This window comes from Phyllostomus discolor, chromosome 9 (assembly GCF_004126475.2).
Source record: "Phyllostomus discolor isolate MPI-MPIP mPhyDis1 chromosome 9, mPhyDis1.pri.v3, whole genome shotgun sequence".
NCBI classification, from domain to species: domain Eukaryota; kingdom Metazoa; phylum Chordata; class Mammalia; order Chiroptera; family Phyllostomidae; genus Phyllostomus; species Phyllostomus discolor.
Window position 1 is genome coordinate 84,460,115 of NC_040911.2, and position 23,611 is coordinate 84,483,725.

The window sequence follows — 23,611 nt, forward strand, 5'->3', positions numbered from 1 at the left end:
GAAAATGTGTAAGAGGTAAAACATTAGTGCCATTATCTCAGATCTCTGATTCGTCTTGGTCCAGAGATGCCCAGTCTAGAAAGGAACAGTAGATGGAATAGGATGGTGTAGGCGGTCATATAAATTCTCTACTATTTTATTTTCACATGATGTAGATGGGTAGGTGGAAAGATGGTCAAAACTCTTTTAACACAGCAGTTACAAGTCAACAAGACCTTAGTCTGTAATAATAATTTTTCCATGGAGGTGTTGCTTTATCACAATAGTGAGACCAGTGAAATTAAACAGAAACTCACTTTCCCATGTGTGGAAATGATATATGAGAAATATAGTATTGCAGAGACTTCCGGCAAGATGGAGGCATAGGTGGACGCACCGTACCTCCACGCACAACCAAGGTTAGAACAACAACAATTTAGAGCCAGAATAACACCCAGAACTGACAGAGAATTTATCTGAATGGAAGTTGGACAGCCAAGAAGTTGAAGTAGACCCGTTCATCCAGACCGGTAGGAGGGCCGTTGAGGAGGAGCGGGCGTGGGTCATGGCACACGGAGATCGGGGAGAACTGAATGCATAAGGCACTGGGAGCATGTAAGCCTTCTGGGACGAGCAAGATCGCAGCGGGGGGGACCCTGAGTTCGCAAGCAGTAGCTGGCGGACCCAGTGAGGCGGCGATTGTGGACCAAGGCAGAGTGCGCAACCCAGGATCCCAGAGAAGGGACTGAGATCCCAGGAGATAGGAACTACCGCCATTGTTCCCTCCCGCCCCCGCCCCCACATACAACGTCATAATCTAGCGACTGGGGTGCCCAGCCCAGGGTAACACCTAAGGCTCCACCCCTCACCGTAACAAGAGCAACCAGACCGGAAAAAAAAAAAGGAGAGAGAGACTTGTCTCCACAGCAGAAGAACAGATCAGTCCCCAGGACTCATCCTTTTGAGCGACCAAAAAATAGCCAATCTATCAGATGCACAGTTCAAAACACTGGTGATCAGGAAGCTCACGGAATTGGTTGATTTTGGGCACAAATTAGATGAAAAAATGCAGGTTTTTCACTACGTATTGACTATGGAGAGCCAATAGTGAAGGGAAGGAAACTGGGACTCAAAACAATAGAGTGGACCAGAAGGAAGCAAGAAACAACCAAGCAGGAAAGCATGAAGAAATAAGAATTCAAAAACACGAGGAGAAGCTTAGGAACCTCCAGGACATCTTTAAACGTTCCAACATCCAAATTATTGGGGTACCAGAAGGGGAAGAGGAAAAGCAACAGATTGAGCATGTATTTGAACAAATAATAAAGGAGAACTTACCCATTCTGGCAAAGGAAATAGACTTCCGAGAAATCCAGGAAGCTCAGAGAGCCCCAAAGAAGTTGGACCCAAGAAGAAACACACCAAGGCACATCATAATTACATTAGCCAAGGTAAAAATGAAGGAGAGAATCCTAGAAGCAGCAAGAGATAAGGGGACAGTAACCTACAAAGGAGTTCCCTCAGACTGTCAGCTGATTTCTCCAAAGAGACCTTACAGGCAAGAAGGGGCTGGAAAGAAATATTCCAAGTCATGGAAGGCAAGGACCTACATCCCAGATTGCTCTATCCAGCAAAGCTTTCATTTAGAATGGAAGGGTAGATAATGTGCTTCTCAGATAAGGTCAAGTTAAAGGAGGTCATCATCACCAAACTCTTATTTTATAAAATGTTAAAGGGACTTATCTAAGAAAAGAAGATAAAGAAAAAGCATGTATAGTAAAAGGACAGCAAACTCACAATTATGAACAACCACACCTAAAGCAAAACCAAAAGCAACTAAGCAAACAAGTAGAACAGGAACAAAACTGCAGAAATGGAGATCACATGGAGGGTTAGCAATAGGGGAGTGGGAAGAGGAGAGAGGGGGAAAAGGTACAGAGAATAAGTAGCATAGATTGTAGGTTGAAAATAGATAGGGGGAGGGTAAGAATAGTATGGGAAATGTAGAAGCTAAAGAACTTATAAGTATGACACATGGACATAACTAAAGGGGGGGATATGGGTAGGAGAGGTGTACAGGGTGGAGGGGAGTGAAGGGGGGAAAATACGACAACTGTAATAGCATAATCAATAAAATATATTTTAAAAAAGAAATATAGTATTGCAGACCTGTGGGGAAAGTTTTTTTTTTAAGTTCCCTTCATTAAATACTTGGACAATGGCTATCCAAACAGAACAAAATGACACTTGGCCTCTACCTCACTCCATATAAAACAGCCAGTTGTAGGTAGGTGGTAGATCTAAATGTGAAAGCTAAAATTCATACAAGGAAATACAGAATTGCCCTGTCTGGTGTCATTCAGTGGATTGAGCGCTGGCATGCAAACTCAAAGGTCATTGGTTTGATTCCCAGTCAGGGTACATGCCTGGGTTGCAGGCCAGGTCCCCAGTTCAGGGTGTGCAGAGGCAGCTGATTGATGTATCTCTTGCACATCGATATTTCTCTTCCTCTCTTTCTCCCTCCCTTCCCCTCTCTCTAAAAATAAATAAAACATTTAAAGAAAGGACAGGAAATATAAGAGAATATAGTTATAACCTTAGAATGGGGAAAGATTTTTTGAATAGAATACACAGAAAGACACTGACCATGTTGGGATGGGAGAGGGGCGTTGATCTATTTGAGTACCTTTATGTAATCAGATGATACTATAAAGAGACTAAAAAGCCAACCCCCATAGTAGGGAAAGATATTTGTAACAGATTAAACCTACAGAGGGCTCATATTCATAGTATGTAAGACTCCCTACACTAATCATTTGGAAAAGGATTAACAACCAACAGACAGACAACTGTCAAGAGGAGAGGGGAGAGGAGATTGGATGAAAGGAAGTGAAAGGATTAGCCAAAGAACGTAGATGCTTAATCCATAGACCCTGACGGAGTGGTGATAACCAGAGGAGAGCAGGGTGCGGGTGCTCGGTGGAGGAGGGCAAAGGAGGGGTAAGGGGGGACATCTGTGATAGGGTCAACAATAAAGATTTTTAAAAAAAGACATAAAGGCTTGACCCCATAGATAATCAGGAAGAGACTCGAAATACTAGCACTTTTGAAGGAGGATAACCAAATGGCCGATAAACATGAAAAGCCGCTCAGTCTCACTGTTAATCAGGGAAAAGCAAATTAAAACCACAAGGAAGTTCTACTGCATAGCAACTAATATGGTTAAAATTAAATCATTTGATAACACCTAGTATTCAGGAGGATGTAGAGCGAGGCAGAAGAGACTTATAAACTTGCACAAATTGGTACAAGCACTTAGGAAAACAACTTCAGGTGTTTTAACCAGTGTGCTATGACCCAGCAATCGTACAACTTAACATACCCAACAGCAATGTGCGTACGTATGCACCAAGAGATGAGGGCATCAGTAGTCGACTGGACACAGCGGTACGTTCCTGCAGTGACTGCAGCATTGGAAACAGTGAAGCAAAGCTACATGAATCAGTCTGGATTGACTCTCACAAACAGAATGTTCAGTGAAATAAACCAGACAGAATAAAATACTTGCAGCAGTCTGATTATACTGTAAAGATTTATTTTTGTTTCTTTCCTAACTAATGTGCCATGCTTATGGGATGCACGCTTATGTGGTAAAAAGGTTAAAACAAAAGGTAACAATTACTATAAAACAAGTCAAGGAGGCAGCTGCTGCTTATGTTCTGTTTCTTAGACCAGGTGGTGATTTCATTTTGTAATATAACTTAATTTTTGTCTGGTGCACTTTTTGGTATGTGTTATATTTTAACAAAAAGGGGGATGTGCTGAAAGAAAAATTAGAAAATGTCAGTTTGTAGGAGATCTGATCTCTAATTTCAATTCTGACAGCACTTAGCTATGTAGCAGGGTTGGTCAAGTCACCCCATCTTTTTTTGACTTTTATTTTTACTTATAAAAGGAGGGAATTCTACTAGGTGATTGCCTGTGGCTTAAAAAAGAACGTTAGCTTTATTGAGGTCTGGTTTACAAACACCAGTGCATTTAAGTACCAATGTTTTCTGATGAGATTTCAAAAACTATCAGTAAGATAAGAAGAACTTAGATTTTCAGAGTGGGAATAATATCACTAAACTTTTCACAGCCCTTTGTAATGTGACATATTTCTGAAGAACATTTACATATCTGTAGTAGTAGATATATTTATTTCAGATAAATTTTGTCAATTCCTCCACCACAGAAGATCTGTTAGACTCTCTGCTCGGAAGAATTTGGCCCAGAAAGAAAAACGCCCCATAAAAACGACAGCTAAGAGATGTTCTAATCCTGGAATCACCAGTGAAACTCCACCCTCCAAAAGAATGAGAGTGTAAGTAGCCACAGCTCCTGTCCGTTGGCACAGCTTTTACCCCCATCTGCCCCCGTGGTTAAGAGCCAGCAGAATATATGGTGCTCTTACTTTTATCAGTCAGGAATGTACTTTGTCTTTTATCTGTCCAGCTGGAGCGGTTTACAGAATAGTTAGTTATTTGCTTCACGGAGGTTTGCTGCTGGCTTTGGAGCAGCAGCTGAGCCGTGCTGGGGCAGCATCTCTGCGACGCAGCTTTTGGTTCTTGCTCGTTGCTCAAGATGGCTGCTCTGTATTTCTTAGCTTCCCTCCTTGTGCTTCTTGCCTTGCTGCCACAAGAGAGGTGCTGTATCTCTAGAGATCACACCCATGTTCGAGAGAAAAAGAAGGCAAAGGAAGAGGGGCGGCACCCATATCACCAAAATGAAATATTTCCCAGAAACCGTGGTTGTGTCTCAGTTGTCTGACTGTGGCACGGGTCCCTCCTCGTTGCGGTAGAGCTTGTTGACTGAGTACAGTGCTTTTGCCTTCTTGCATTGTCGCCCCAAATCAAACTGGGGCTTTATTGAGAAGACGGACAATGGAACACATACTGGGAAGGCAGCTGTGTGCCATTGGTGCATTCGATGATGAGCAGTTGGAATCAGTCCCATCCTCATGAACCATCACCCAAGCACTGTTACCCTGACTGTTACTGGTGTTCTTAAAGCTTACCCATTGTAGCCAGCGGTGTATATGGTCTGATGGTTCTCGTGGAAGACTCCTGTGGTTGAAGCATGTTTGTCTTCCTAAAGAGTGTGAAAGTTGAAGTCATATGTGGTAGGTTTGGGGAGTAGGCTAGAGCAGGGTGTGCTTTAGGGAATTAAGAGGATATTTTTTATTCTTTTGAACTCAAGCTCTAACAATAAGAAGAAGCCAGAAGAGGAAGATAGTGCTCATCAAGATATGGGTGGAAAGAACGAGTCTTCCCCAGAGAAAGCCAAGGGCAGACATGCTGTGCCTGGTGTACCACCCGTGAGGTAGGCTTCCTTCCTGGACTCACACGTGCGAGGCAGCGGAGCACAGTTACACGGGGGCACGTCTGTAGCCCGTCTGCTGTGCGTGGGGCTAGGGAAACTCCTAAGGCTGGAATCACGGTGAGGTGAATTGTTTTATATCCTGGTGGTTGCCCAAGTCTTAAACATGGAAAAAATATGCTATTAAAGCAAGTAAAAATAAATACAAACAGAAAAAGCAAAGGTTCTCACTACCTAAGTCAAATGTTTGTATTTTGCCAAGCTCCCTTCTGGTCTTTATTCAAGTAAAATACATATTTTCACAACCAGTATGTAAATATCCTTTGGATTTGCTTTATTCACTCACTGTGAAACTTAAGATTTTTTTCTGTACTGCTATAAAATCTTCACATTTATCCTTTTTTGATAGTTTATTAATACCCTCTCATATTTAAACATTGTTGAAAATGCAGTCTCCAATTTTTTACTGTTGTGAAAGTCACTGAACATCTTCACAGGCGGAGCCTTTTCTTTTGGGTAGGCTCAGGGTAAAGGAAGAAATTCTGTGGTCAAAGGGTACGACTAGTTTTACGGCTCAATAGCCATATTTATTGCCAATTTTATTTCTGAAACGAATGTATGAATTTACAGTGCTCTTAGCTTTGAATATTTTTATTTCCTTGTCTCATCTGCATTGCATTTTTTACTTTAAAAAATGTTCCCCATTTAATTGATATGTTGTTGATGCATCCAGTTATTTTAATTTGTATTTACCTGATTGCTAACAACAGGTATGTTATTGTTATGTAACATCTTTTCCATATTTCCTCTTGGGTACATTGTCCATTTCCTTTTCTGTTTATAAGTGGGCTTAGTGATGTTCTCATTACTAAGAATGGCTATGATAACTGGAACTTTTACTGTGTGTTGAGTGCGGCAGAAAATCTGATTTAGAAGATCCGTGTATATATAGGTTATCTAATTAAGTATCTATTAGGTGACACTTTTGTTTGGATGACTATTTTATCTCAGGTTTAAAATCTAATCTACATAATGCCTTTAGATTAGTTTGAACCATTGAGCCTCTTTTCCCTCTCCTCTCTTAACTCCTCTATTGATCTGCCCTTTAGGCAGAAGATTCTAAAAAGTACTGAGGAGCAAGAGTTGGAGAAGAGCATGAAAATGCAGCAGGAGGTGATGGAGATGCGGAGAAAGAATGAAGAATTCAAGAAACTTGCTCTCGCAGGAGCAGGTCAGTGTGGCTCCGGTTGGGTCTAGTTTATGAGGGGCGCTTCTCGTAAACCTTGGTGGGGTGTCTGGAAGTCTCTATGGCAAAAAAGGCTTTTTCGGTCAGGTGTTGGCATAAAATAGTGTGTTTATTCAGAGGGCTGGTCCCGGGCACCATTTATATCCTGATGACCATTCCTTAGAACTCGGTACATGCGTCGGACCTTTCTTAGGGCGCACTGTTCCTCCGTGTCTGTCACACCCGTCGTCTGAGGCCTTGTGGGGGCGGGGGGGGGGGCTTCCTTCATTTCTTCAAGTAGAATACATTTCTCCTCCCTTTTTCCTTTTTTTCTTTTTTAAATTAGAAAAGATAAAAGGGACTAGGATTAAGGCAGAAGATGAAGCAGTTTGGCAGGCCAGTTTTTTGTTGCTGTTTTCCCACTTTATTTTAGGCCGAGGAAGAGGAAGCCGAATGGCTTCAGTTGTGCCCGTACGGCAGAGGGAGCCGCAGGTGTCAGGGCTCCTCTTTGCTCTGGCACAGAGTTCTTGCCGGTGGGGGCGTGAAACCCCGCTCACTGGGTTGGAAAAGGCACCTCTGGGGTTTATAGGGTTTCCTTCTTGGTGATATTTAGTTAGATGTGCTTTTAAAGTCAACTGAGAGCTTCGCTTACCTGAAGTATTTTTAGTTACTCTGTGTCTTCAGACCTATGGCCACATCCGGGAGATGGAATTTTTCTTTCCTTTGCTACCTCTTTACAGTTTGTATCTGACTGAAGGACCTCAAACTCAACAGTCTCGACTCAATGAATAAGCATCTATATCGGTTTCTTGGAGGACTGATTCAAATATTGGGTTATATGTAGAGAATGAACAAAGGTAGATCCGTGGTAATAGAAAGACCAAAGGGCCTGGGTAAAAGGGGATTTACTAATATTCTGTATTCTTAGTGTTACCTGTGTGTTTTACTCTGCTCCTCTCTCAGGGCAACCCGTGAAGAAATCGGTGAGCCAGGTAACCAAAGCAGTCAACTTCCACTTCCGCACGGACGAGCGGATCAAACCACAGCCTCAGAACCAGGAGGAGTACAAGGAAGCAAACTTTATGTCTGAACTGCGAAAGCATCCTCCATCTCCTGTAAGTTGGTGAACTAGGTGACTATTCCTACTGCTAACTCAGTGAGGGTTTCAGCTGTGGCACTTGTGGTCACTACTTACAACAATAAGATTGAATTAAGATCTGAACCCTCTCTTTTGTCCCTTGTTAGCTCTGTGATCTTGGATAAATCACTGTCTCTCTGGAAACCATCTTGCCAAGTTACTGTGGAAAGTGAATTGAGAATATACATAAAACACATAGAATTATGGGTAAGCACAGGCTTGTTACAGCTTGTGCTATTACAAAAATTCTTGAAAAACCTTGGGTTTGCAAAGTGTACAAAATATAACAGCATTTATGGGGAATATGGGATTGGGGCAGACCACTCAAATCCTGTGCAGTTTTGTTACCAGAGCCCTAACAAAAACAGTAAAAATTCTAGTACTGAGAATCTCTACTTGCAGTTGCAGTCATCATTTATTGAAGTCAGTCTTCAGTCTTAATCCCTGGGGTGTGCTGCTTTCTTTGAGATGTAGGTTCTGGAAGAGTTTTGTTTCCAGTAAGAGACCAGTTTAATCCAAGTCAGTGGTCCAAGGAGCAGACTTCTTTAACTGCCAGGTTTTGGGAGTGTGTGAGAGAGTCTGATTCAGGCAGCTGCCTGACCTGGTCCACCACCAGAAGCCCTATCAATTTTTTAAATGGGATTGGGAGTAGGGTGCCTTTTTAGCTTTTTCCCCCCTTCTAATTCTAAGAAGATTTGCTTTCAATTGCTTCAGAACATTAACGTACTTGTGAAAAAATCATTTTATGTACTTTTATAGGACAATTTGCTAAGTGCTAGATCCTCTCTTCCTTTTTGAAAAAGATGGGCTAGACTGCTTATAACTTGTGCTCAAGGACTGCCAGGCCGAGTATAGTGGTCCTGGTTTTCTGTGGGCTCTCTTTCTTTTGATCTTGCTGAAGGCATGGCTCATGGTACATCTGAGCATTTATAAACGTTTCATTTGGGGAACAACTTCTTTCTTTACAGGCCCAAGTGAGTAAGGGATGCACCATCATAAAGCCTTTCAACCTGTCCCAAGGAAAGAAGAGGACATTTGATGAAACAACTTCTTCATACGTGCCTCTTGCACAGCAGGTCGAAGCCTTCTATAAACGAACCCCTAACAGATATCACCTGAGGAGCAAGAAGGATGATATTAGTAAGTTTCTTACTCGTATCATAGCTAGCTGGAGTATCTCCTAAAATTCCTTTTGCTTACATCTTAGGCACAATTTAGCTTTAGTTGAAATCCTAGTTTTTGAACTAAACTATGGCACATGCCTACAGGCGGACAGCTACCGTGTTGTTGAGCATGTATCAAACCACCCAGCTCTCTGTCCACTTTCATGCCAATCAGCCACCTTCGCCCTGGTCATAATGGGCCAAGGGGAACCAGGGTTACCTGATGTGCTCTTATACCTCAAGGATGTCTTTGCTGTGTGTCAAGAGTGTCCCAGTGCGTTTACTCACCTAGAGGAAAGGAAGCATCCCACTCATTTAAGATTGCGTGCTTTTCGTTCAGCGATTCAGCACATTTTTCACCACCACAAACCTGGTACTTTGTTGGGTACTGGGTGTATAGAAGTGAACAGAATGGACTTGGTGCTACTCAACATTAAGTTTCTAATTCAGTGAGAGAGATAAAAAGATTATTACAAATTATTGTAAGTGCTAAGAATGTGGAGGGAGATGTCAGGGTTGAGCGTGTCTGCATACCGAGACGTTGCGGATAGAGCAGAAGAAGAAGGTAACCAGTGGTGAAACCCCTGCACAGGCAGGTAGAGGAGGGACCCTGGCACAGGTGAAGTGAACGTTCTTTGAAAGGAGGATGGACGAGTGAGAGCCATGAGTGCACCTGCTGGTGGGTGTGGGTTTGGTAGTAAACAGATGAGAGGATTCTAATCTAAGAGCTCCTACTTTTATGAAAAGAATTACTACAAGAAGGGAGGTAAAGAAGCTTGAGAATCAGATAGAAGTGGTGTAAAATAGTTGTGCAGAGTATGAGACAAGCATTATAGACAAAGCAGAACCTCGTGGTTTGCCTTTGGAGGTCGGTTTTTCTGCCCTTGCTTAGGCATCGTTCAGTGCGGTGGCGGGTAGGCAGACAAATTCCTTTAAGTGCAGCATTTCTTAATACTGTTGTTAGTTCTTCTCATAGCTATTTGTCAAATTTCATACTAGTAAAAATAATAAAATTTTTTTAACCTAATGGAAATTGAAATATTAAACATTACTTATCAAATATGTGACTTTTGGAGTTTGGTATGTCCTGTTCTTCAAATCTCAGTCCTGGCAAATAGAAATAAAAATCACATTCTGTAATTTTTATTTAAAACTTAAAAAAAATTTTTTTAGATTTTATTTATTTACTTTTTGAGAGAGGGTCAGGGAGGGAGAAAGATAGGGAGAGAAACATCAACGTGCAAGGGAAACATTGATGGGTTGCCTCTTGCATGACCCCAAGTTGGGATCTGGCCAGCACCCTAGGCATGTGCCCTGACTGGGAATCAAACCAGGGACCTCTCAGTTTGAAGGCTGGCACTCAGTCCACTGAGCCACACCAGCCAGGGCTATTTAAAACTTTTAATAGTTAAAGCTGAATAATGGTTATATGTATACTTGAAGGCTTGCTTAGTTGTAAAAGAAATAGATTTAGATTCTACCTTCTTATACATCTAAATCAGATGACTCATTCTGTATCATTTTGAAAACTGACATGGCCGCCCCCGACCAGGCAAATCAATGTTTTCTCTGAGTGGTAGTGGTGGTCTTTTTTTTCAATGTTTATTGAATTTATTGGGGTAACATTGGGTGATGGTCTTAATATTGATGCTTTAACATTTTTTTTTACTTTCTCCATGTGTCTTTCTGTGAGAGGTAGTCTTCATACTTTGATACAGATGCTTTTAGGGAGCTTATAAAATTAGGAAGCATTACTTGGTCTTTAGAAAGGCCTCATTTTAAAGCTAGAATAAATAAAAATCTTACTTGTCAATACGAACAAAACAGTTTGTTGGCATTGCCAATAGGAGGTGAGTGGTGAGTACAGGCCGGTCCAGTGATAAGGAATTCGCTAGACACTGGTGGTCTTTATGTTCAGAAGGTCATAGTAGAGTTTACGCAAAGGCCACCATCGTCATACCTCTGACTGCATGTTTGTCTGGTTGACTGGTGTGGGCAGTGCTGAGTGTGGGGGGCATCTGTGGTTGGGCATCTTGGCTGCCAAGGTGAGTCAGCACCTATAGGTTGGGGTCTTGGGGAGCCAGGTGAATGTCTGTGGTCTCGGTTTACAGCTCTGTTACCCTCCAAGTCTGCTGTGGCCAAGATTTGCAGAGACCCACAGACTCCTGTGTTGCTCACCAAACAGCGCACAAGACCCGTGACCTGCAAAAGTTCAGCGGATCAGGAGGCTGAGGAGCTCGAGAAACTGCAACAGTAAGTACCATCACCGGCGGTATTAGAGCAAGAGTTCCAAGAGCCTGCCTAATCTTTCAGTTCTGTAAGGGGACAGTTGCTGTTTTCGTGCCATGGGAACTTACAGTGTCCGAGTTACTGGCTCTGCAGGCTGTGCCCCTGCCTCTTTGTTTAAAGCCTCGGGAGTGGGACTGTGGAGATGTCCTGGAGTGTAAACTGGTGAAAAGCTAATGCAGAAGTGGGGTGGGAGAACTTGCTTATGATTCCAGTTAGGGAGTGTCCTCTGAGGTTAGGTTAGGTATACCCCACCCTCTCGTGACTACCCCGGGCATTGTCCAAGGCAGAAAACCGGAACTGAATGGGGTTATCACTGGAGTGTGTCTCCTGTATCCTTCTTCCATTTCTTTGTGTGCTGCTTTTGAGAAGGGGGAGAGCTTCCACTGTGAAGAGAAACTCCAGTTTTTAAAGTGATGGGAATGTTGGGACTTCCTTCCTCATTTATTCTTTGTTCTAGAGGTAAAGATAATGGCTATGGAGAGAAATTTTGCCCTACATAATGACTAAGCTTAATGATTATTATTTTTCTGTTTTGGCCTTTGTTGTTTATGTAGTTTTCATTTTATTAACTTTTTTTATGTCTGTGGTTATTATTTAAACTCTCACCTTACAGATATAAATTCAAAGCACGGGAACTTGATCCGAGAATTCTTGAAGGTGGGCCCATCTTGCCCAAGAAGCCAGCTGTGAAACCGCCCACTCAGCCCATTGGCTTTGATTTGGAAATTGAGAAGAGAATCCAGGAGCGTGAATCAAAGAAGAAATCAGAGGATGAATACTTTGAATTTCATTCCAGACCTTGCCCGACTAAGATCTTGGAAGATGTTGTGGTGAGGCCTTGCATGCTGGCCAGCGTGTCCTGCTCGTGACCAAGTACCCACCCATGTACACACGGGTGAATGGGTGCTGTGATCAGGGCACCGTATTAGGAGCTGTAGGTGACAAGGAGACATATCAGAGGTGGATTGTGCCCTCAGGGGACAAAATCCCATAAGGGAGACAACACGGATAAAAATGAGACAGAAGTGTTGTTCTAAGAGAGATGACAGTTAAAACTATATAGGAATTCAAAGGAGATAGTGATTTTTTTTGGATAGGGGTTTTAGGGAATAATTTGGGGAAGAAGACGCATTTGACCTGATCCTTGACAATGTGTTGTGGTTGTCCTTATCATCATCATGTTGTCACCATCACAATAACTGACACTTTCAGCACATGCACTGCTCTAAGCCCTCCTTGAGTATTATACCATTTGTTTAGACCAGGGCCCCTCCAGGTTGTTTACCCTAATTGTCAGCAGTTTGAGATGAGGCATTTGACACTCAGCTAGTAAATGGTGGAGCAAGGGTAAGAATTCAGGCAGTCTGGCTCCGGAGGCCATGATCCCAAAATGTCACTACGTTGCCTCTCTGGTGTGCAGTAGAATTGGGACTAGTGGCAGTGCAAGTGAGGCAGACTCACGGGGCATTCTAGGCAGTGGGAGGGACACCAAGAAGGCCTGAAGAGGGAAACATGGGACAGCTGCTGGAGACTGTGAGCGGGCCAGGTAAGCTGGGAAAAAGTCTACATATCAAGAGGAGCAACTGGAAACTAGATTTGAGAAGTGGGTTACTTTCTTTTGATGGTGGGGAGGAGATGCCACGGTCCAAGGAGAAGCAGTGGAGTTAGCACCTGTGTAAGTGCAGACATGGGTTTTAGGTGTATTTTTTTGCAGATGAGGGAGTCCCCTCTTCCCTCGGTGTGGGTTCGCTGTTTTCCTGTCCTCTTTTTTGCTTTCCTTTTGTAATCACCACCGATTCAAGTGAAACTGTACCATTGTATTACCTGTGGGTACTTAGCTTTTGTTTATTCTGTTTTCTTATTACTAAGTCGGAGGCAATTGGAAGTTTTATTTTCCGGGCTTTAAAAAGCATGATGATGCTTAGAAGTGGTTCTTACCCTCTTCCACCTCATATCTTGTCAGTTGAGAGCCTTCTGCATGTGAGATCTCTTTTCTATCATGATTTTTTTTCTCTACTAAGATGCATGGGTACTATAAGGTTAAACTGTGTTATACAAACTTTTTTTTTCCAAGTGAATTGTGTATTTTATTTATTTTTTTATCCTTACCCAAGGACATGCTTATTGATTTTAGAGAGAAGGGAAGGGAGGGAGGGAGAGTGGGAGAGAAACATCAATTGGCTGCCTCTCGCAAATACCCCAACCAGGGACAGAACCTGCATCCTAGGTATGTGACCCGACCAGGAATTGAACCCGCAACCTTTTGGTTTATGGGATGATGCTCCAACCAACTAAGCCACACTGGCCAAGGCTGTTATACCAACTTTTAAGAAAACTCTTCCCACCCAAGTGAGTAGTCTGTAAGAGCTGTTGCCACCCTGGCCACCACCCCCCACTGAGTAGTGTTCTGCATAGAACAAGGGGAGTGCAGGTTTATATGCAGACCTCAGAATCCCAAGAGCCAGAGGGGCTCGTGCAGTGTTTTCCTTTTACACACTGGGCATCCAAGGCCCAGACAAGAAGATGAATTTCTCTGGCTTTCTGTAGCGTTCACTGGGCACCTTGCTTTTAATGACATCTTCCAAGCTCTTGCCTTTTCCCCTTGCTCCAAGTGTTTGGTTTTTTAAATTTAATTTACATATCACTCTTTCAATTTTTTCTATATTCTTGTACCTCATATACCAATATTGACTTTATATATTCTTTTTTTATATATATATAAAGATTTTATTTATTTACTTTTAGAGACAGGAAGGGAGGGAGAAAGAGAGGGAGAGAAACACCAATGTGTGGCTGCCTCTCATGGGGACCTGGCCCGCAACCCAGGCATGCGCCCTAGACTGGGAATCAAACCGGCAACCCCTTGACTCGCAGCCCATGCTCAATCCACTGAGCTATGCCAGCCAGGACAACTTTATATATTCTTAAGATCAATCGCTTTTTAAAGTGATTTTAAAGGAAACATTTAAATCTATATGTAAATGGGAAACCAGTACATTTTACCATGAATAATAACAATATAGCTACTACTTACTTAAATCATATTATGTACCAGGTTTTATTCTAATCTCTTTCTATAGTAACTTACTTAATGCTCATATTAACCCTAGGTGGTAAACACTAGAGGTAGTATTACCAATCCATTTTATGGTTGGGAAATAGAGAGGTTAAATAACTTGCCCTGGATAACAAACTAGCTAATGCCAGAGCTAGGATATGAATCTAGGTAGTATGTTTCCAGGGTCCATACTCTTGGAGCATTGTTTAATAAAATAGAAGGCTCTTAAGAAAATGTGGGTATGAAAAAAAAGTATATTTCATCTAACATTCTCTTCCAAATCACCAGTCATACCTGAACCCCACTTTTAGAAACATTGATGGGGAAAATCTTGTACTTTGGAAACACTCAGGGGAAGTGTTAAATGAGGGAGGGGGGCTAAAGTTCATTAGGAGTTAGTTGAGATCTTAGAGAAGTGTTGTACCAGGTCATGCCTCGTTGAAAATTCTGGATAAACAGATCAACAAAGCAGTAGGTTAAGTAAGTATGCGAGTGAATTGAAGTGCTATGCGGCAGGCAGGCTAGTGTTTGCCAAGCCCAGCTGGTTCTCAGAATCCTCTGGGGATCTTATTACGTAAACAGATTCCTGGGCCCCACCCCTGGAGGTTTTGATTTGTTAGGCGCAGCATAGATGGGAGAGCCCTGTGAAAGATGTAGCCTCTGACACACCATGAGCGGTCATATTGTTAATAGTAATAACTCTTATTGCATGCTGACATTGTGCTGAGTGTTTTATGTAGGTTATCGTAATTATTTCTCATAACTCTGAAGAGGTAGGTTCTGTTTTTATGTGGTTTTTGGATGAGGAAAGAGACACTAAGAGGTGCCTAACATGTAGAACCAGGACTTGAACTGGCATCTTCTTAAGCGTTCTCATTCTATCCCATAATGCTGTTAATCATTGTCTGTTTCAGCAAATAGTTTTTGAATTTGACACTAGCTGTTTGCAGCTTTCTCAAACTTCCAGTGATTTCACTTCAACCCTTGGTTTCTAGAAGAGCAAAGTGCAGGAGACACTAGGTGTATTCTCCTTCCCTCTCTTCATTTTTTAGAAAGGGAAGCTATGGAGGAGGAGTGTGGCTTGCCCATTTTTGAAAGCTGGTGGCAGAACTGAGATCGGGTCTCTTAGCGTCTAGTCCTGGGCTTTTATAGTAGCACAGAAGAGCCTGCCTCCCAGAGCCCAAATACAGCTGGTCTGCCTGCCACTGTTGTTCCTCATTCATGTCCTTCGGGTCCTGAAGCTCGCTCTCTCTGTTCTCAAGCTGTTTCTTGTGCTCCCCCACCTGTGGTTGATAGGTGGCAAGGAGACAACGGGCTTGGGCAGCAGTGGGCCACGAGGTGGGGATGAAATAAGGGCTCTTGGGGGAGAGGGGGAGTGATGAAAGCCTGGAGCTCCAGGGTGTGAAATGTGAACTTGGTGCCAACATCCAATGGGGGAGCTGGGGCACCACAGAGGTGGATATGGTGTCGGTGAGGCCAGTGAGTAATTTTAGCAGTGATATTTTAGGGATGACTTGGGGAGACCAGTAGGCTCCCTCCCCACCCCCACCCCCCATATTCCCTTAGATAACATTGTTACGCAGTAATTTCCTAACTGCTCTGGGACAAGCCTAAGAAGTGGTCCCTGGGGACTTGGGTGTATATTATGTGTTAGGGAGATGTGCTTGCCCCCATTATACTTTAGCTCCAGATTTCGCTAGGTTTCTTCAGAGCACTTGTGAAAGTCAAGAAATCACTGATTCATTACTTTTCATTCTCTCTCCTCCAGTAGAATGTGAGTTCCCTGAGAGAGAGACTGGATATCCGCACCACTCACTGCTCTGTCCCCAGAACCTAGCATCACAGCATGGGCACTCCAGCCCGGGATGCGTGAGTGAGTGAGTGACAGTGCAAGCTGAAATGCCCGGCCTGTGTGCCTGGCCTGTGTCGGACCCTGGAAGTTCAGAGGTGGAATGTGAAACAGCCCTGGTGGTTAGAGCTTTCACAGCCTGCCTGGTAGAGTGGATTGACTTACAAACAAATTAATCAGCCTTATGTTCATGGAACAATTACTTCTTTAGGTACCTTGGAGGATGCAATGGAATGCCAATGCAACATTACTGCCCTCAAGGAGTTTATAACTAAAAAAATTTAAAATAATAAAACAAGAAGCCTTTTTTGTTTCTAAAAACCCAGTTTCCTTTATGGAGCGTGGGTAGATAGTTGCTGCAAAGTTGACTTTCATAAATCACCTTTCCCTCTCTCCCAACTAATTGTGAAGATTGATCCCACTGGTAACTATCTCTTTTCATGGCTTGCTTATTAGAGGTTTCTATCTTTAAAATTAATTTTAGAAAGAGGAAGGGGGAGAGAGAGGAACATTGATTTGTTGTTTTACTTATGTATTCATTGGTTTGTTCTTGTATGTGCCCTGACTGGGGATTGAACCTACAACCTTGGGGTATTGGTACAATGCTCTAACCAACTGAGCTATGTGGCCAGGGCCTCCATTGCTTTTCTTTCAAAGTGCATGCCTCACCCTGGGTGTATGGCGCAGCGGACTGAGCACTGGCCTGCAGACCGAAAGGTCAGGGCACATACCTGGGTTGCAGGCCAGCTCCCCAGTTGGGGGAGTGTGAGAGGTAGCCAAGCGGTGTTTCTCTCACACATCAATGTTTCTTTTCCTCACTTTCTCTCTCCTGTCCCTTCTCTCTAAAAATAAAGAAATAAGATCTTTAAAATGCACGTGTCTCTGCTAAGTGGATTTAGAGTGAGGAGAAAAATAGGAAAAGAAGCAGTATTTTAGAATGAAATGAGCCCTCAGATATTTATTTCCGATCCTTTGTTAATGGAAAGAAGCAAAAATTCGAGGTCTGAAGGCTGTCTGATGTACCTCAGGTTGTAGCAGTTGGAACTGGAGTGGGCGAGAACAGGTCTCTGGCTCCCTGCTTGGAGCTCTCTCGTCCCCACACGGCCTGGGTGTGTTCAGGTAAGAGGCTGCTGCCTGCTTGTCTAGAATGTGGTGGAACAGTGGATTTTGTTGTTGTTTCATGGTAAGCATTATTTGAAATCCCATTTCATGGACCTTTGTTGCTCAGATTACAAGTTCTGCTATATCGGGTTTCACTATGGTAGAGATCTTGGCTTCATTCAGGGAACATGTAAGAACTTTCACAGTAGATTGAGCATGCCCTTTATATTGGTCAGCTTGGTGGGGTATAATTTTTTTCTAATGATTGGTATTGTGCAAAGCATTTTGGAAAAGCCATTTGTCTTAAATCCTATGGCAGTCTTTTGGATCTCTTCAGCGATGGCAAAGCTTCATATTTCAAAGATTAATTTCCTTTTAGAAGCTGGTGTAAAGTCATTTGGAACCAAAACTTCAGAGTGGTCCAAGGTAATAGGTCTGGAAACTATTTTGTTTAATTAAAAATAAAGATTGAGTGACTACCTTGAATGGCCCAAAAATTGGCCTTAAAAGCCACTCCAAGAGAGATCCTAAACACGTTTTGGGCAGTTGCAGCATTGTTGGGATTAAGGAGAAGTTTCCCAAGATGTGAGTGAAGAGTCTAAGAGTCTTAGAGTCTACAGTATAAATTCTGTTATTCTTACTACTTTCATTCAACAAACATTTACTGAATGCTTGGCCTTATAGTTGCCAAGATATCTGTTAGGTGCTAGGGACTGACCAGTCCCCACTCTCACGGGCTTACACAAGGAAACGAGCATCTAGATAAACCAGTTCAGTGGGGTTTTGGTTGTACTGAGATAGAACTATACACAGGGGAGAGAGGGGTCAGTTCTGTAGGTTCTGAGAGTTGGAGAGATCTATTTGAAAGGCTTTATAAAGAAGATGTGCTTCAGGGGAGGCTTGAAAAGAAGGGTTAAGTACTTCTAAGTGGCCAAGAGAGAGCACACACAAGGAAGGTATTGAGTTGAGAACCAGTGTTACATTTTGGCAGCTGCCAGCAGTTCGTTGTGGTTGGAGGGTCATGCATAAGAAGGGGCAAGAGATAAGGCTGAAGAGTCAGGCAGGGTACCAGCTGATGAAGAGACTCGAACTTCATGCCGAGGCATTTATTATACCGTTGTAGGTAGGCAGTGGGAGCCCTTAAAGAATTTTAAGTCAGGAAGTAACGTTATCAGATGTGTTTTAGAAAAATAATTCTGACTGTATACAGAGGACAGATTGGATGAATGAGACGAGAAGGCTGGTGAATGGTATAGGCCGTCAGAGGTGCAGCCCGCGGTGTGGCAGTGACGCATTAGGGAGGAGGTGGAACAGGAAGCTGACGGGGCAACATCAGCATGTGAGAGGGTTTTTTTTTAAAGCTGGTCTGGTCATACGCTTTATTCAAAACCACAGCCCAAGAGATAACATTTTGTAGTTATTGTTAATTGCCAGATTCATGATAGAGTATAAATTCTATGAGAATCAGAAAACGCTTATGGAAAGACTATATTTTTATTTTGTTTTTGAGTGATTTCTATTTTTATAGAAAGGAACAGAAACAACAAAATATTGGCATTAGTTTATTTTCTGTTGTGGTGAGTGTTTTCCATAAATACCAGGAAAAAAAGATTTTGATGAATTCTATTTTTACTGAATATACAACTCAAACTATATCCTTATTATTTGCCATTCTCCTATCACAATAATCCACCTCTGGGGTACTACTTACTGCAGATCAGATACATTTTGTCTTAGTTGGGTGACATTCTGAAATACTAGCTTTTTTTTTTTTTTTAATGTTATGATCTTCCCTTTAAGAGGGGGATTTAATCTTAGCTAGTGGAGATGGTTGAGGGATGTCTAACTGAGTTGCTTATTCCTTCCAGGGTGTTCCTGAAAAGAAAGTACTTCCCATCACCGTGCCCAAATCACCGGCCTTTGCATTAAAGAACAGAATCCGAATGCCCACCAACAATGAGGTGATTCCTTGGGACAGGGGTTTCTTCTTCCTTCTGCGTAATCAACCTAAGCATTACTCTTTCTTACAACTTCATGGGATTCAAAGGCAGTCATTCTTGGCCAGGGTTGTCTTGAACAGTGGGCCTAAACATTTGATCATCACTTTTGCTCCTTCAAGAGCAAAGTTGTTGGTAAGGGAATGAATTTTCTGTCTTGCAGTGGTAACTGTTTGTGACTTATTGGAGCATTGTAATGTGGATCAAAAGTCGCCAATCCCTGTACTCCGTTTTGCCTGACTATTATCACCATTCACTGAAGGCCTTTAAAAAAATTGTTATTTATTGATTGATTTTAGAGGGGGAGAGAGAGAGAACATCTATTTGTTTTTCCACTTACACATTCACTGGTTGCTTCTCGTATGTGCCCTGACTGGTGATTGAAAATCCGCCATATCAGAACGACACTCTACCCAACTGAGCTACCTGGCCGGCGCACTTAGGGGCTTTTAAAGTCCACACCACGCAGTTGCCTTTGCCCTGCCCTGTCTTCGTTAACCCGAGGGTTGCAAGGGTGACTGTGTGATGTGGTTCCTGAAACTGGAATATGTAAACTGTCACTGATCAGGCTAGTTTCTTATTACATCTCCATTTTATCTATAAATATCAAGAGTTAGGGTAATTTTATAGCAGATCTCAAGCATACGCCTTTTTATAGGTTCATTTGAAACTAAAATACACAGTAATCTTATGTTACCAGCTTGAACCCAAACAACTTACTCGGTCCTATTCTGGGTTTGGCTTCACACCGACTCCCAGTCACATGGTTCAGTGGGTCCAGATGGAGGGTGGGTCGCAGAGGAGGCCAAGTTGTGTGCTTGGTTAGTACTTTCTGTTCTACGTTTTATTCACATTGTTTGATCTCGTTTACTTTTTACAGTCTTCTCTGGAAGACTTTAGATCCTTCAAGAGTAGTTGTGTTAGTCCTTTATCAAATACTTTCATACTGGTCTCGCCGCTGTGAACTGGTCTGTGACTTCGATACACAAGGAAACTAAGACACCAAAGAGGTGGAGTGACTCACCTTGATTAGTGACTCCTCTCCCGCAATGTCCTCTGACTACACATTCTGAGGCGGCGAGAGTGAGCGGTCTCGTTTCTAAACTGTGATTTTTCTTGTAGGAAGAGGAGCCGGTAGTGATAAGAGCTCAACCCGTGCCACATTTTGGGGTGCCTTTCAAGCCCCATATCCCAGAGGCAAAAACTGTGGAAATATGCCCTTTCTCTTTTGATTCTCGAGACAGAGAACATCAGCTACAGAAGGAAAAGAAGATAAAAGAACTACAGAAAGGGGAGGTAGGTGTTTTCATTTCTACAAGTGGCCAACACTCTTCTTTGACTCCTCAAAGATCATCTTTTATGTTGCACTTGTAACTCCAAAATCACTGACTTCCTTTGATCCCTCCATTAGCACCTTATGAAATATGAATAGGGCATGTGATTTTAATAGCCTTTCTGGCACAAGGAGGTTAAATGACTCGCTCATGTTTATGTTGCCCTCCTGTTATTGGTAGGAAAACCTGGGTTTCCTTTTAAGCACATTATTCTTTCTGCTACGTCATGCTGCTTTAAAACTGGCCTTTCCTACTTTTGGATTTAGAGTCATCCAAATATTCTGCTGCATCTATTGCTTCCTGGCTTGAAAGGCCTTATCTTAAATCTTACGTTTTCTTTTCTATCAGGTACCCAAGTTCAAGGCACTTCCTTTGCCTCATTTTGACACTATTAACCTGCCAGAGAAGAAGGTGAAAAATGCAACCCAGATTGAGCCTTTCTGCTTGGAGACTGATAAAAGAGGTGCTATAAAGGCACAGACTTGGAAGTATCAGGTGAGGGCTTGGAAGAGCAGCTAAGACGTTAATGGCTTCTTTGTCGGTTTGTTAGAAGGGGTAGACCCACTACATTGAAATTCATTTGGGAACTAACACATTGGATTATTTCAGAGTCTCCACTCTAAATCAGGGATCAGCAAACTTTCTCTATAAAAAAACAGATAGTAAATACATATGTTAGGTGTTGTTGGCTACATATGATCTCTGTCATGTAGTGTGTGTGTGTGTGTGTGTGTGTGTCTCAACTCTGACAGTCTCTCTTAGCTCAAGGGCTGTGCAAAAAGAAGTTGCAAGCTGGCTGAAGTGTGCTGACTTCCACTCCAGGTGCTCATCTCGAGAATGAGAACTAGAAATTTTTTGCATCAGGAGTTTAAGATTAGACTTGTTTATTAAATGATCATTGGTTTCTTTTGGTGCTTTGTAAGAAATAGTATGGTGAAAATAGATTCTTGATATGGTACGCTGTTTTGTCAACATTGTGTGCTATTTGCTCTTTATAGAAGACAGGTGGTTAAAAACAATTAATTGGTTTTGGCTAGTTTCACTGGAATCTAATTCTGCCCTATCTGGAAAAAATTTTTCCTGAATTCCTAAGTTTGTCAGTATTTTTATATTGTCACTTACCTTGGACTATGTCCAAAAGGAGCTCTGGGCTAATTTTTGTGGGAAATCGCCCCTTTGGCAGCCCAAGAAATGTGGTCGCTGACATGACGGAGTGTAGGCTCCTGGCGGTGTGTTTCCTGGAAAACTCAGGGCCAGTGCTTGGAATGCACTAGTGAGTCTCCCTTCCAAGGACCATGGCATAGCATGTCTGTGGGAGGTATTTTCCATAATAAAAAAATTTTTTAAAGTTTTTCAGACATATGCAAAAGTAAAATAGTATAATGAACTTTCATGAACCTGTAACCTGGTTCTGTAGTGATCAAAACATGTAAAATCTTACTTCATCTATAGTTCTATCTACTTATCTGTATACTGGATACTTCCACCTACACACATGATCACTTTGAAGCAAATCCTAGGTATCTCCTCATTTCATCTAAAAATACTTCAGTGTGTATCTTCAAAATGTAAGGGTTTGAAAAACTATAGCCACAATACTATCATTGTATCAAAAACATTAACAATAATCCCTTAATGTTAAGGGAGCATTCAGCAGGGAGCAAGTAGTCAGCATTCACATGTCCCCGGACCTCTCAAAGTTTTTAAAATAGTTGAATTGTTCAAATCAGGATCCAGGTGAGGTCCACATGTAGCATTTGGTAAATCTCTAGACCCCGTGTAGTCTAGAGGCCTGTCTGCGTGCGTTCCCCGTGTTGAATGAACCGGGCTGGCTGTCCGGGAGCTTCCTGTGCTCTGGTCCTCGCGTCCCCGAGGTGCTGTTCTGTGTGCTCCTCCATCTGCTGCGTCTCCTGTAGACGAGTAGTTATGTCAAGAACTTTAACTGAAGTCTAGTTAGTTTCTCTTTTGGGATTGGGAGGGAGAATACTTTATAACTGATCACATCTGGGGGTATGTACTGTCTACTTTTGGTGGGGGCTCTTCAGATAAGGCCTTAAAATCACAGTTGACTTTTGTACAAGATGGGTTTGAACTGCACGGGTCCACTTATGCCTGGATTTTTTTTTCAGTAAAAACTGTATTTTCTCTTCCTTATTTTCTTAAGATTTCCTTTTCTGTAGCTCAATTAATTGTAAAATACAATATATAATATGTACATACAAAATATGTGTTAATTGACTGTTTATGTTATCAGTAATGTTTCCAGTCAACAGTATGCTATTAGGAGGTAAGTTTGGGAGGAGTCGAAAGTTCTGTGAAGATTTTCAACTGTGTGGGAGCTTGGTGCTTTTTCAAGGGTCAGCTGTATCTTAAAGATACTTTCTAGCTCTCAGTGGGCCTAAATGATGTCAGTCTGCTCTACTCATTGTACAGGGGGTTTGAACTGGGGACTGGGTTCAGTCATCTGCCGCCTTGTGGGTGCTGCAGTTAGAACCCTAGAACTTGAGTCACGGAGGTGGTGGTCACAGCAAGTTGTCTGACAGACTCTCTCCCTAACAGCTGGAGGAAGAACTGAGACAACAGAAGGAAGCAGCTTGCTTCAAGGCTCGTCCAAACACCGTCATCTCACAGGAGCCCTTTGTTCCCAAGAAAGAGAAGAAATCCGCAGCTGGTAGTATTACATGTATTCTTGGGGGGTTGGGGCCACATTGTCGGACTTCCCCGGCGGAACACCTGGGACTTGGATGTGTCAGTACAGTGCTGTGTCAGCCAGAAGCATTTGCCTGTAGAGGATACAGTTTTTCTTCCCCTGGAGTGGGTCTTTTACTTTGGTTGAACCCAGCAGCTATGTTGAGTGGCAGAATGTGCTGGGGGCCAGATTCATAGAGCAAGAGCCTGGGCAAAGGCAGCTGGCATTCCAGTGACAGTTACAGGCTTTGCCCACCTGAAGAGTAACCAGGGAGGGAGGGAGAGGCAGGAATCTCTGGAGTGCACTCCGAAGCAGGCCTTGGCTACAGAACATTTGGTTCTTAAGCACTGGGCAGGATGTCAGGAAATGGGTTCTTCCCCATCTCTCTGCCTCACAGTCCCTGTGTGGCTTTGAGCGGGCTGCCTGACCTG

At 42.7% G+C, this 23,611-nt stretch overlaps 1 protein-coding gene across 3 annotated transcripts in view; it reads left to right on the forward strand.

The window, feature by feature from the left end:
* Positions 1-23,611, forward strand: part of TPX2 (TPX2 microtubule nucleation factor) — a 47,087-nt gene that overhangs the window by 20,056 nt on the left and 3,420 nt on the right. For 2 of the 3 annotated variants that reach the window (XM_028524766.2, XM_036009682.1), the window contains exons 6-16: positions 4,214-4,342; positions 5,218-5,340; positions 6,447-6,568; positions 7,526-7,677; positions 8,669-8,840; positions 10,975-11,116; positions 11,766-11,982; positions 19,029-19,121; positions 20,280-20,453; positions 20,840-20,986; positions 23,051-23,162. In XM_028524766.2, coding sequence (XP_028380567.1) covers positions 4,214-4,342; positions 5,218-5,340; positions 6,447-6,568; positions 7,526-7,677; positions 8,669-8,840; positions 10,975-11,116; positions 11,766-11,982; positions 19,029-19,121; positions 20,280-20,453; positions 20,840-20,986; positions 23,051-23,162 — 1,583 coding nt within the window. The remainder of the gene's footprint in view (positions 1-4,213; positions 4,343-5,217; positions 5,341-6,446; positions 6,569-7,525; positions 7,678-8,668; positions 8,841-10,974; positions 11,117-11,765; positions 11,983-19,028; positions 19,122-20,279; positions 20,454-20,839; positions 20,987-23,050; positions 23,163-23,611) is intronic. The other variant, XM_036009683.1, reaches the window with a different exon arrangement.